We start from the raw sequence: 12,487 nt of genomic DNA, 5'->3' as shown, positions 1-12,487 counted from the left end.
CCACCCTGGGATGGGCTCCTGAAGGGCTTGTTGGCAAACCTGAGTTGGGGCTCCAATAGGGGGGAGTCTATGGGGTGGGTCCACATGGGGGGGGGGGGGGGGAGGGGCTTGGGGAAGTGGATCCTAAATCAGATGGGGCATATCAGGATAGAGCCCCAGCTTGGGGGACACCATGAGGGGGTGTCTCAGCTTGATGGTACCATAGGAGGTCCCAGTAAAATTAGGGGTGTGAGATTGTCAGGAGAGAGCCCCAGGGTGGAGGTCCTGGCACAGGGGTCTGGGGGGCTGAGTGTGTGCAGGGGCTCAGGGGGGTCGCCATTCAGATGCCCCCGCCCTCGGTGCCTCGCAGGCGCCGGGCCAGCTGCAGGTCCTTGGGGAACAGGGTGACTCGGCGGGCGTGCAGCGAGCACAGGTACGCGTCTTCCAGCATCCGCACTAGGAAGGCCTCTGCTGCCTGTGTCCTAAAACTTGAGGGGGGGTCCGCAAAGCCCCCCAACATGCCCCAACCCCCACAGCTCCTCCCCTGGGCAGAGACCCCTCCCAAAACACACACCCAGGGGGCAGGGTTCCTCCACACCCACCCACAGGCGACTGGGGGGACTGAAACACCCCATGCCTGTAAATGTGTGAAGGGAGACCACCCAGTGACCCATCCCCAGTCCCCGACAGACCCTGGGAAGAAGAGACCACCCCCACCACCCAGAGGTCTCCCAAAAGCCCTCTCAACATCCATGGAACCCTGTCCAAGAAGCCATAGGACCCCCCCTGCCCCCAGCCAATGGAGACCCTCCTGGACTCCCCCTCAGCTCCCATCACACACACACCCAGCAAACCTCTCAGCCTCGTCCAAGCACTCAAAGAGACCTTCCTGGACCTCCCGAGCCCCCCGGTGACACCCCCAGCACCCACAGAACCCCCTCCCCCAACCCCCATGTCCCTTCTCAGCACCCATGAGATCCCCCTCAACCCCCTCCCCACCCCCCTAGTGCCCTGGATACTCCTGGAGGACCCATAGGACTCCTCCAGCCCCTGTGTGAACCCCCTCCACTACGCCTGAGCCCTCCAACCCCTACCTCCTGCAGTGCCAGCAGGGCCATGCGCTGCCAGCGGTAATCCACCCCGCGGGTGAAGAGCAGGCAGATCTCCCGCACCTGTAGCAGAGAAGGCGCGGGGAGGGGGGCACATGGGGGTATCGGGGTCACAGGGAGTGCGGGGACATTGGGACAACATGGAGGGGATATGGGGGCACTGGGGACATCCCAGGCAGGGGCCACCACCATGGCAACACCGTTGAGACATGGAGACACTGTCCTGGGGACATCCCAGGCACCTGGGGACACCCTTGTTGTCACCCTGGAGACACTTTGGGGACACCCCAGGGACAGGAACACCTGAGGATACACTGGGGAGGGTGGATGTGGGAACACCATGATGGGGACACCCTGCAGAGACCCCAGGTGGGACGCAGGGGGGAAGCACCACTCTAGGAACATCTTGGGAACACCTTCGGCCATGGGAACATGTGGAAACTTCCCTGGGGACACCCCGATGGGACAGGAGGGACAGTGCCAGTATGACGGGAGGGGCACAGGGAGCACCCAATCCATGCAGCCCCTGAAGGTGGCAGGACACAAGGACGTCTGGAACCACAGAAGGACTTTGAGGGATATGCAAGGATGTTGGGAGAGGACAGGCCCACTATGTCACAAGGATGAGGAGGACAAGGACATGGGGAGGGCTGGAACAGGGTTGAGTGGGGGCCCTGGGGGAAGGGGGTGGTCCTGAGGAGTCCCAAGGGGTGATCTGGGGTTCTGGGGGGTAACTGGGTGGGCCTGTAGGAGGTTGGAGGGTCCCAATGGGTTTTTGGGAGGGGTCCAAGGAGAGGTTGGAGAGTTCCAGGTTGGATTTCAGGGGGCCTAGGGTGGATTTGGAGTTGGATTTTAAGGGGTCCTGTGAATTGTTTGAAGGGTCTCAGTGGGTATTTGGGAGAGTCCTATGGGGAGCTGAAGGGTCCCAGAGTGGATTTGAAGGCTCTGGGGGAGGTTGCAGGGTCCGAAAGGGTTGATCTGGGGTGTTCTGGGATGGATTTGGAGATCCCAGGAGAGGGGATCCAGAGTGGTTTGGAAGATAACAGACAATGTTGGAGGTTCTGGGGTGAAATTGGGGGTTCCTGGAGGGGTTTGGGGGTCCCAAAGTAGATTTTATTGGTATCTGAAATGATCTGTGCCGTCCCAGGGGAGTTTGGGAGTCCATGGGGGCACTGGGGATGTTCCATGTGGGAAATCGGAGTGTCTGGGGATTTTAGGGCACAGGAGTGTTCATTTTGGGATGTGGGGGGTTCTTACCAGGCGGGAGAAGGGGCCAGGGCGCAGCAGCAGGCGGGTGCTGCTCTGGTACCTGCGGATCTCCTGCAATACCCGGTAACCTGGGCGGTGCCCTGCAGAAGCATTGGATGGGGGTCTGTTGGGGCTTTAGGGGATCTGTTTGGCCTGGGGGGCACAGATGGGGGGCTCTAGGGGCCCAAGGGGCAGGGGGAGGCTGTGGGGGTTATAAGGGACCTGTAAGGTCTGGGGGGACATTGCACGTATGAGGAATCTATAGGGAGCTACAGTGATGGCCGATATAGGGGAGTTACAGGGGACAGGGAGTATGGGGGGTTATGAGGAACAGGGTGTAGGGGGCTGTAGCAATGTATCTGAACAACCTGGGCCTCAGTGTGCACCAGCCATACCGCTTGTAACTGTTCTTAATCACAGTTTTCTCAGGGCACTGTGGAATTCATCAAGCTTATTAAGACATAAACTGTGCTAAAATAAGAACGAAGAAGTTGAGAAACCGCACACCAAGATCACAAGAAGTAGATAAGAGAGAACTGTAGAACACCTGCACAGTAACAAATCACAGACACTGAGAAATGGAGGCAGAGAACAAGGGAACAAGACAAAGGCACCAATCAGAAAGTGTGAACTTAGTAGTTTGTAGAATCTATAAAAGTGTGTGCAATGTATAGTATAAACGGCTTCTGCTTGATCACACTGGTGAGTCGTTCAGGAGTCCTGGTTTATCCGCAATAGGGAGCTATAGGGGAGAGGGAGTGTGGAGTGCCTATAGGTGATGGAAGGGGTATCTAGGGCACAGGCTGGGGGCGGAAGACAACAATGGGGGAGTCCACAGGAGTGCTCTGGAGGGGGGCCTAAAAGGGCTGTGGGAGGTCCATAGAGGGTGTCTATAAGGGGAGTGTCCCGCCCCTCACTCACTGCGTGCGCGGGGCGTTGGCGGGGCTGGGCGACCCACGCGCCGTCGGGGGCTGGGTTTGTGGCGGGTCATGGTGTGGTCGAGTCCACGCAGGGTCAGGGCTAGTCCAGGCGTCCGGCGGGGCTGGAGGACACCCGACGGCCGGGGAAGGGGGAGTCAGGGCGGACTTAGGTATCCGGGACCCCCCACGCCACTCCCGGGTCCCCCGAAGCCTCCCCTCCCTCTCCCCGCCAGTAACGTCACGCCCGGGAACCGCCGCGGCCGCGCCGTTCAAACCGCCTTCGGCAGCCGCGTTTTGTTCAAACCGCCTTCGGCAGCCGCGCCGTTCAAACCCCCTTCGGCAGCCGCGTTTTGTTCAAACCGCCTTCGGCAGCCGCGTTGTTCAAACCGCCTTCGGCAGCCGCGTTTTGTTCAAACCCCCTTCGGCAGCCGCGTTATCCAAACCTCAGTCGGTACTCGCGTTATTCAAACCTCAGTCGGTACCCGCGTTATCCAAACCTCAGTCGGTACCCGCGTTATCCAAACCTCAGTCGGTACCCGCGTTGTCCAAACCTCAGTCGGTACCCGCGTTATCCAAACCTCAGTCGGTAACCGCGTTATCCAAACCTCCTTGGGCGGCCGCGCTGTTCAAACCTCCCGCCGCCGCATCGCTTCTCGTGATGTCACTTCCCTCCGCGCGCCAATCGGGGCGCGCGGCCGCTCTGCGCCGCCGGACTCCGCGACTCGATGGTGCCGCAGCGGCCGTGGGCTCATTAGCATAAATCTGCATGACCCCGCCCCGGGCACCGCGCGCCTTGGTGCTCCCAGGGTAATAATCTCTGTTAACGTCCCAGCGTGATCCCAGTCACTCCTAGTGTGGTTCCCGCTGCTCCCGGTCATCTGCATGGTTCCAGTTATTCCCAGAATGATCCCAGTGTGATTCCAGTCCCCTGCAATATGATTCTAGTGCTTTCCAGTCACTCCCAGTGTGAGTCCAGTATGATCGCAACTGCTCCCAGTGTGATCCCTGCCACATCCCCAGTGGTCCCAGTCAATTCCTGTCCCTACTAGAATGATCCCACTATGATACCAGTTACTCCCAGTATGACACAGTTGCCCCCAGTGTGGTTCCAGACACTCCCAATATGAACCCAGCATTGGTCCAAGTTGTCCCCTCCTGTTTGATCCTAGTTGCCCCACTTCTGGTCCCAGTACCCCCAACATGGTTCCAGCATCTTCCATTTGCTCCCAGTGTGTTTTCAGTTGGCTCCCAACATGGTCCCAGTAGCTCCCTGTGCCTCCCGGTACCCAGTGGGGGTCAGTCAAGGATTACAACTGTCCACGAAAACCATTAGGAGAAGCAGACTGGGGCATTAGTGAACCCATGGTGGCCCAGGTGGGCTTTGGGGTCTCTTGAGGGCATTGCAAGACCTCCCAGTTTACCCCCAGTTTTCCCAGTGGGCCACCACACTCCTCATTTGACCCCATCAAGCCTCCCAGTTGCCCCTAGTGGGCCACCCAGGCCAGATGCTGAACAGGACCAGCCCCAGCACCGAGCCCTGGGGAGCCCCAGCAGTGCACAGCCCCAGCTGGCTGTGGCCCCATTCCCAGCCCTCCTTGGCCTGGCCACCAGCCAGGTGTTCCCAGCGAGAGGCACCTGTCCCAGCTGCGAGCTGCAGGTGCTCCAGGAAAAGCAGGGAGATGGAGGCAGTGCCAAAGGCTTTGCTGAGCTTCAGGCAGACACACCCACACATGTCCAACACCCACCGGGGCCACCTGGGCACAGCAGGAGATCGGGTGAGTTAGGCAATACCTGCCTTCCCCAAGCCCTGGCTGTTCCCGATGCCTGTTTCCTGTCTGTGCCATTGGCTCCCCCCAGGGAATCTGTTCCAGGGATGTCCCAGCAAAAAGACCTGGAGTTTGCTGGATCCTTCTGGCCCTGGTCTCAGTGGGTCCCAGTCATCTCCAGTATGGTACCAGTCATTCCCTGTATGATCCTAGTCACTCCCACTATGATAACAGTATGATCCCAGTGTGGTCCCAGTTGCTCCCATTTACCCCCAGTATGAATCCCCTTTCTCCCTGTCACTCTCCAGCATTTGTTCCCTGTATGATCCTAGTTACCCCAGTTGTGATCCCAGTTGCTCCCAGCATGGCCCCAGTAGCTCCTAGTCTCTCCCTGTGGCCAGTGGGGGTCAGTTGAGGGTTCCAGCTGTCCATAAAATCCATCTGGGGGAAAAGGACACTCAGGTGAGGTGGGGGGATATGGAGGGACATGGAGGCACTGTCCTGCTGTCACCAAAACTGTGGGAAAAACAAAAACTGTCCAACAACATTTCTAGTTTAAGAGAATTAAGATATTACTTTATTCTGGCCAGGATGTTGTTCTGGCCAGAATGTGCAACAGAGATAATTTCATCCACACACTGCCTGTATTGTGCAGAGAAAACCATTCAATCACACATGGTTCTTGACTATATTTTTCACATACGTACACAGTCAAAACCCAGAAAAACTCATTGGTTCAACATTCATTGGCCACAAGTTACACAGTTCGTTGTATCTGCTTTCCTACTGGTTATTGATCCCTTTGCCTCCAATGCTCATTAGGTCCTCATTCTTCGTTCTCTTACTCATCTTCTCTCAGACTAAGTGTCTCTGACACACCAGGAAGGATGTTTGGGTGCGGATGGCCACTTCTCTCTTGAGCATCCTCTGGCAACTCCCAGTCCATTGAGATGTCAAGCTTGTCACGCCTTGCCCAGGGAACAGAGTCTCTTGAAAAGGAACTTCCATTCCCTTCCCCCTGGGCAAAGACCCCTGACTAAAGTTAGTTAAAAATTTTAGGAGTTGCATCATTTCTAACACTGCCCTTCCCCACGGACACAGTACCCTCATTGCCACGCTGTGTCCCCATGTTCCCCCCTCATGTACACACATATCCTCAGGGTCCCTCATGTGTCTCTTATGTCCCACCTGTCTCCCCACGTATCCCACAATGTCCTCATGTCTCCTGTGTGTCCCCAGTGCTCCCCATGTGTCCCCCATATTCCCACCCCATCCTCCATACCCCAATGTTCGTGCCCTGTGGCAGGAGATGCCTGGACTCTTCCTGGCCAGCTGGGACATCACTCTAGCGGCACCGTGTTCCTCTGGGAGACAAAAAATAAAGAGGGGAAAGACTCTGAATACCGGGGGGGACCCCAACAGTGTGGCAAACAGGACAGGGCAAGAGCATCCTTCCTCCACTTAATTTTTGGAACCCTGCCACTGGGACAGAGGACATTATACCCCTTCATGGAATGAGTCCCCACCCAGGGACCTGGGCCCCTCTGTATGGGATTGAGATCCCCCCACAGTTAATGGCCTTGAGACCCTCACATGTAACTGATTTACCTTCCTGGAATTGAGACCTCCCCATGGGATTGGGATACACAACCCCTCCTCCCATGAGATTGAGGCACCCATCACTGGACTGGACAACCCCCTCCCCACAAGACTGAGACATCCCCCTGGAAGTGAGACATGCCCCCCAAGTGACTGAGCACAGAGCTCCATCATCAGCCCCTGCTCCCCCCTCACCAGTGACCCAGAGGGCCCCTCTGGAGCTCCTGGTGGCACTAAGGAAGGTGGTCACCAAGCCCACCGGTGTGGGCAGGGGGCCACCAGGAGGCCAAAGCACTATTTGGGGCAGCTTCAGGGCTGAGGTCCCAAAGAGAGACACCAGCTCTGGGAATCTGCTGACAGAGGAATGGAGAAAAATGCATTGGCAACGTCTATGGCAGCACCACTTTGCTGCCTTGGACTCCAGCTCATAGTGAAGTTCCAACACATCCAGCAAGGCAGCACTCAGCGATGGTGTGACTTCATTCAGGCCATGACAGTCCACTGTCAGTGTCCACTCTCCATGTGACTCAGGCAGGGGCCATGGGGGGCTATTGAGGGGTGAGCGAGTCTTGCTGAGCACGCCCAGCTCTCCAGTTCACGGATCAGCTCATGGACAGCGTCCTGAAGTCCCAGTTGGTGCCATGTTGCCAATGGGACACTGTTGCGCTGGCCATCAGTACCTGCTGTTCTTCAACCCTCAGAAGTCCCACAACAGAAGGGTCCTCTGAAAGACCAAGCAAGGGATTCAGCTGTCTTAATTCCTTCTTTCTTCACAGCAGCTCTCCCAAACACCAGTGGTGTCCTTTTGGGTCCTTGAAATACCTCTCCTGAGGTGATCTATGCCAAGGATACATGGAGCCTCTAGGCCAGCAACAATGGTGTTTTTCTGCCACTAATGCCCAGTCAGGAGCACTTCAGCTTCCAGTATAGTCCCTGTTGGGATCCCCCTGTCCTCCCAGAAACAGAGATGGATTCTGCCCCTGCATGATGGCATCAGGGTACATTGTCCACCCATGTTAATTAAGGCCTTGTGCTCCTGTGGCTCTGCTGTGCCAGGCCATGGATCCACACAGTCCAACAGACCCCACTGTCCTTTTCCCACACCTGGCTGGAGCCAGGGCCCCTCTAGCTCTGATCATGGTACTCGTTGCTCACTTCTTGTAAATATGACCTGGAAGTCCCTTCCAGAGGGTCAGTAGTAACATCAGCCCTTCAATTCTGCCTGAGGACTTGCCCAGTGGAAACTGAGTGGCATTCTTCCTTGAAGAGTTTTCTGTGGTGGTTAATTTTTCCTCTCAACTCACATACCTGTGCTGCCAAAGCAGAGGTGGGTTTTCCATCCCACTTCCGTATGTCTTCACCATGCTCAGGCAGGTAAAACTACAGGTTGCCTTGTGGTGTGCCCCTCTCTCTTGAGCAGGGGGCACTTGCTCCCTATAGACTCTGGTCTGTACTAGTGGGGCATGGAGCACTTCTTTCAGTTGCTGGAGGTCTTTTCCACAGACAAGATGCAGGCCCATAGGGTGAAAAAGATACTTTCTTCATATTGCCAGAGTTTGGTAACCAAATTATCCACTCTTTGTTCTCCTTTCCATGACATCACTGCCAATGAGTTGGTATATGGTGATGGCTTCCTCAGTAGGAACTTCCACCACATGGTTTTTGTACACTGAGCCTCACCTGGATCTACAGGGGACTGTAGGTCAGCACAATCCTGTGCTATGTGCCCCAGGATGATCCTGCCTGAGCAGGAAGGCTGGACCACATGACCCACTGGTCCCTTCCAACTAAACTGATTTTGTGATTCTGTGAAAGCAGGAGCAACTCGCAAGTGATGATGGCATACGGACAACTGGGGAAAGAAAGTTCTGCCAGTTACGGGGAGGAATGATAGCACAGGGAGCAGGACAGAGGGATAGAGAGAGGAGAGATGGCACAGGGATGAATGACAGCACAGTGTTACCGTATATTAGCTGGTTTGTGATAGGCAAACAAACCAGCCCCTGGTGTGACTGACAGGGGCCTCACCCAGGCACATCTCTCCCAAGGCTGCAGGCATTTCCCTGGCCAGGACCTGAAGGGGTGTAGAGCTCTGACATATGAAAGTATCCAGACCAGGTTTTTCAAATGCCCTATATAAGCAAGGGTATGGGAAATAAAAGCTCTCTGTTGCCACATGAACATCGGGGTGAGTGGACTTTTGTCTCCTGCCAACTTCCTCACCACCCCCGCCTGACACTCACAGGGGGTGTCAGGGAGTGGACAGGGAGCAGGACAGAGCAACAGAGAATAAAGCAGGAAGGGGCACATGAGATAACAGGGAGCAGGACAGAGCAACAGAGAATAAAGCAGGAAGAGGCACATGAGATAAACCAGGAGGAAGGCAGGGAGAAGGTTCCCCAGTGGACTCCATAAAATTACATCACAGAACTGATCTAATTGCCTTCCATGACAACACAGTTCTTGGATGGATGAGGGGAGTGAAGTGGGTCAGGGCTCCCTTGGCAGCCCTTCAGAAGGACTCCGAAGGTGGGAGAGATGGGCAGGGAGGAACCTCACCTTTCCTGCCACATCCCACAGGGCTGAGAGACACAAAAACCAGCTGAGAGCAATGCAACACTCACAGTTCTGTTTCCTTCAAACTCAAACCTGGAGAAAACTCCATCAGGGACACACATTAGATTTCAGCTCTGTCATGGGTTGGTGCTGGTGGAGTGTTAGTGCACCTATGAAAATATATTTTTCTTAAATGGCTGTTGTGAGATGTGACTAGAAATAGAGTAGAGCTGGTTTAAGTTTAGAAATAAAGAAAAAACTGTATTAACTTATACCAAAATTCTGTTTGCTCGTCCTAATCTAGGCTGCTACATCTGGGGCCTCGACAATCACACCCAGCCCCTGGTGGGAGGGGTAAAGAATTATTTTTTCCAACCTTTCAGGCTTGACACAGCAGTTCTTGAAAATGTCGAGTTCCCCTCTGGATGCCAAGGACAGCATAATGTTGTTCTTAGTTCTGCTTTGTCTTCTCTGCACAGTCTGCAACATGCTTAGAAACAAAACGCTACATAGTGTGATGAAGCGTGTACTTGAGGAAGAGGAAACGAGAAGCAAACCAACAGCGTCCATGTTCACACAGAATGCCACAGAGGAGAAAAGAATAAGAAAAATCCCCATGGCAGAACCTCATGGAAGAGGCCGTTTTGAGCGGCTCCACAGCACAGGAACCCAACGGGGAGGAAAAGCCCCAGAGATCCCGCACGAGGATGGGCTGCAAACGCAGATTGTGGGGATCTGAGGAGGAAAGATCCACTGTCCTGGTTTCAGGCAAATTTGGAAGAAAACCTCCAGGAGGAGCCCCCCCAGACAGCAAACCCCCATGGCCCCTCCCCCCACCTGGTTCAGGAAGAATTTATTTAGAGAGAAGTGGAAAAAAAAACCTATTTATTTAACAGACAGAAACACTCCCCAGCACAAAAACACCACCACCAGATGACAAAAACTCTTTCACCGCTCTGAAGAGATGACAAATTCAGAAACTCTCTCCTGGGAGTGGTCACCCAGTTATCGGTCTCCAGCGCTGGGGATGGCTGCTGCAGGTCACAAAATGCAGGCTCTCAGTGTTTTCCAGGTCCCAGACCGGAGCAGGTTATAATGGTATTCAGGAAAAGGAAAGAAAAAAAAGCAAGGGCAAAAGCAAATAGCAGGAGCAAGAGCAAAGCGAAAGCAAGCCAGCAAGCAAGCAAGCAAGCCCTATCCTCTCTCCTAGACACAGACTGTGGGGGGAGGTGAGCTGGCTGATAACAAGACAAAACAAACCTTCACTTTTTGGAGCCAGTCCTGAAGGCACAGAACATAACATCAAGCATAAACAGAACACACGACTGGGGAAACAAGCACCATAACATCAGACTAGGACACCCACCCCAGGCCGGGTAGGCAGCCGGTGATCAAGCCAGAGCTTGGGGCTGCTGGTCCATGAGCAGGTTCATGATGGGAAGAAGCCCCACAAGTGCTTGGAATGTGGGAAGAGCTTCAGGAGGAGCACTGACCTGATCAAGCACCAGAGGGTCCACAGCCAGGAGAGGCCCTATGAGTGTGGGGAGTGTGGAAAGACCTTCAGGCAGCGGGCTGCCCTGATCGGCCACCAAAAGATCCATACTGGGGAAAGACCCTACGAGTGTGATAAATGCAAGAAGAGGTTTCAGACCAGCTCCAATCTCCTCCTACACTATCGGATACATGTGGAGGAGAGGCCCTTCTGCTGCCCCAACTGCGGGAAGGGATTCAAGGACAAATCCACCCTCATGACCACCGGCACATCCATGCTGGGGAGAGTGTTACTTTTAGTCTAAATTTGTAAATGATGCTTGGAATACACTGTTAAATGATGAGATGCTATTTTAAAATATGGCATCTTAAGGGAAAAGGTCAGTTTTAGTGGTTTTGAGACAGTTGTTTCTGGGGGAAAAAAAAAGGCATCTAAGGTTTTTAGCCATACCATTTGGAAGATTGATTCAAAACGCAGATCCTTCATATAGGAAGAAGAGAGGACCATAAATGCCACCCATTTCAAAATGGAGTTCTATATGGTTCTGGTTGGGATTACCGGACATCATTTCTTGTCAAGTTGAGGGTCTGCACTTAACTCTCTTAATCTCTTCCTTCCCTGAAATTCATCTGCATTTGCTCCTTTACCCAGAGTGCCCCTTTATTAGTGGCGGTATACTCCATCTATGCACGAGACTATTCAACTAGGGTGTGTGTCTCATACTTTCTAGTTAAAATTGGCAGGAACGGAATGGATATTTACAGTTGCTTCTGTACAATAGTCTTCTTTGGACAAGTTTTCTTTCAACAATGTTCAAGCAGCAATAGCAAACAGGAAGTACAGCTTGCAGCAGGGAAAGACACTCCTCTGCTTTCTCCAATTTCCTGGAGTTAAGTATACACCAAAAGGCTTTTTTCATAGTACTACTACTGTCTTGAAGGAATACCTGATAGAATCCTACCTTTGATCAAATTACTAATGGGCTACTTTTCCACAAGGAAGAAAATTTGTCTTTTAATCATATGTTTTTTGTAAGTTGGAAAGATGAACTTGTGCACCAGTCATATGGAATGTACTCCTACTTCTTCATAAGTTTCACAACCATCTTTAGAAAATATACACTCCATGTAACTTAAAGAGAAGAACTCTAGGCATCTTCATTCTATTGATGTAATTTTTTTTCTACCATGCTGTTCTTTTTTGATATTCAACTAATTTTTACCAATAGAAATATTTTTCTATGACACCTATGGAAAAGACCAACTATGTTGGTTAATTTTGCAGCATCAGTCCATTGTTTCTAATGATTTCAACATGGTCCCAACCATATCTGACAGCTAGACAGCAGAGCTTAGCAACAGTGAAGGGGAATAACTTCTGAACAATTTCAGTCCATTTCCCAGGAAGGGCTTGCTTGCTGCCACTGCCAATTTTCCCATAGATATTGTCTGGTTAACAGATGCAGCAAAAGAGTCTTGTTGCACAAACCTTGGGGCAAGTTCTGTCTCACATTTACTAGTGAATGCAAAGAGGGTTAAAGTGCTGCTCCCAACCCTTCTGTGCACTTTCTGTACCAAGATGGGGGTGACCCCAGAAAGAAGTTTTTTATCTCTCTTCAGAACACAAGGCACATCATCACCTCATTCATCTTTTTCTTGGACTCCTAGCATCTAAAGACTAAGAGGTTCTCTTGCTTGCTAAAGCGTGTTCAGCAAAAAATCCTTGTCCCATCAGCAAATTTGAACACAACTACAATAGAGTCAATTCCAATGCTGGCAGGGCAATACCCTACCCCAGTAGTAACATGCCACTATTAGA

General features: G+C 53.0%; 1 protein-coding gene across 1 annotated transcript; it reads right to left on the bottom strand.

The window, feature by feature from the left end:
* Positions 1-312: 312 nt before the first annotated feature.
* Positions 313-3,471, bottom strand: CENPA (centromere protein A). Its single transcript, XM_068182983.1, has 4 exons — positions 3,258-3,471; positions 2,346-2,437; positions 1,074-1,151; positions 313-454 (listed from the first exon to the last, which is right to left on the bottom strand). Exons 1-4 carry the CDS (start codon positions 3,325-3,327, stop codon positions 320-322), a joined length of 375 nt encoding a protein of 124 aa, XP_068039084.1. The 5' UTR covers positions 3,328-3,471; the 3' UTR covers positions 313-319.
* Between the last annotated feature and the right edge of the window lie 9,016 nt (positions 3,472-12,487).

The sequence above is a fragment of the Anomalospiza imberbis genome, chromosome 3 (genome assembly GCF_031753505.1).
Source record: "Anomalospiza imberbis isolate Cuckoo-Finch-1a 21T00152 chromosome 3, ASM3175350v1, whole genome shotgun sequence".
Classification (NCBI taxonomy): domain Eukaryota; kingdom Metazoa; phylum Chordata; class Aves; order Passeriformes; family Viduidae; genus Anomalospiza; species Anomalospiza imberbis.
This window is presented reverse-complemented; position numbering and strand designations above follow the sequence as displayed.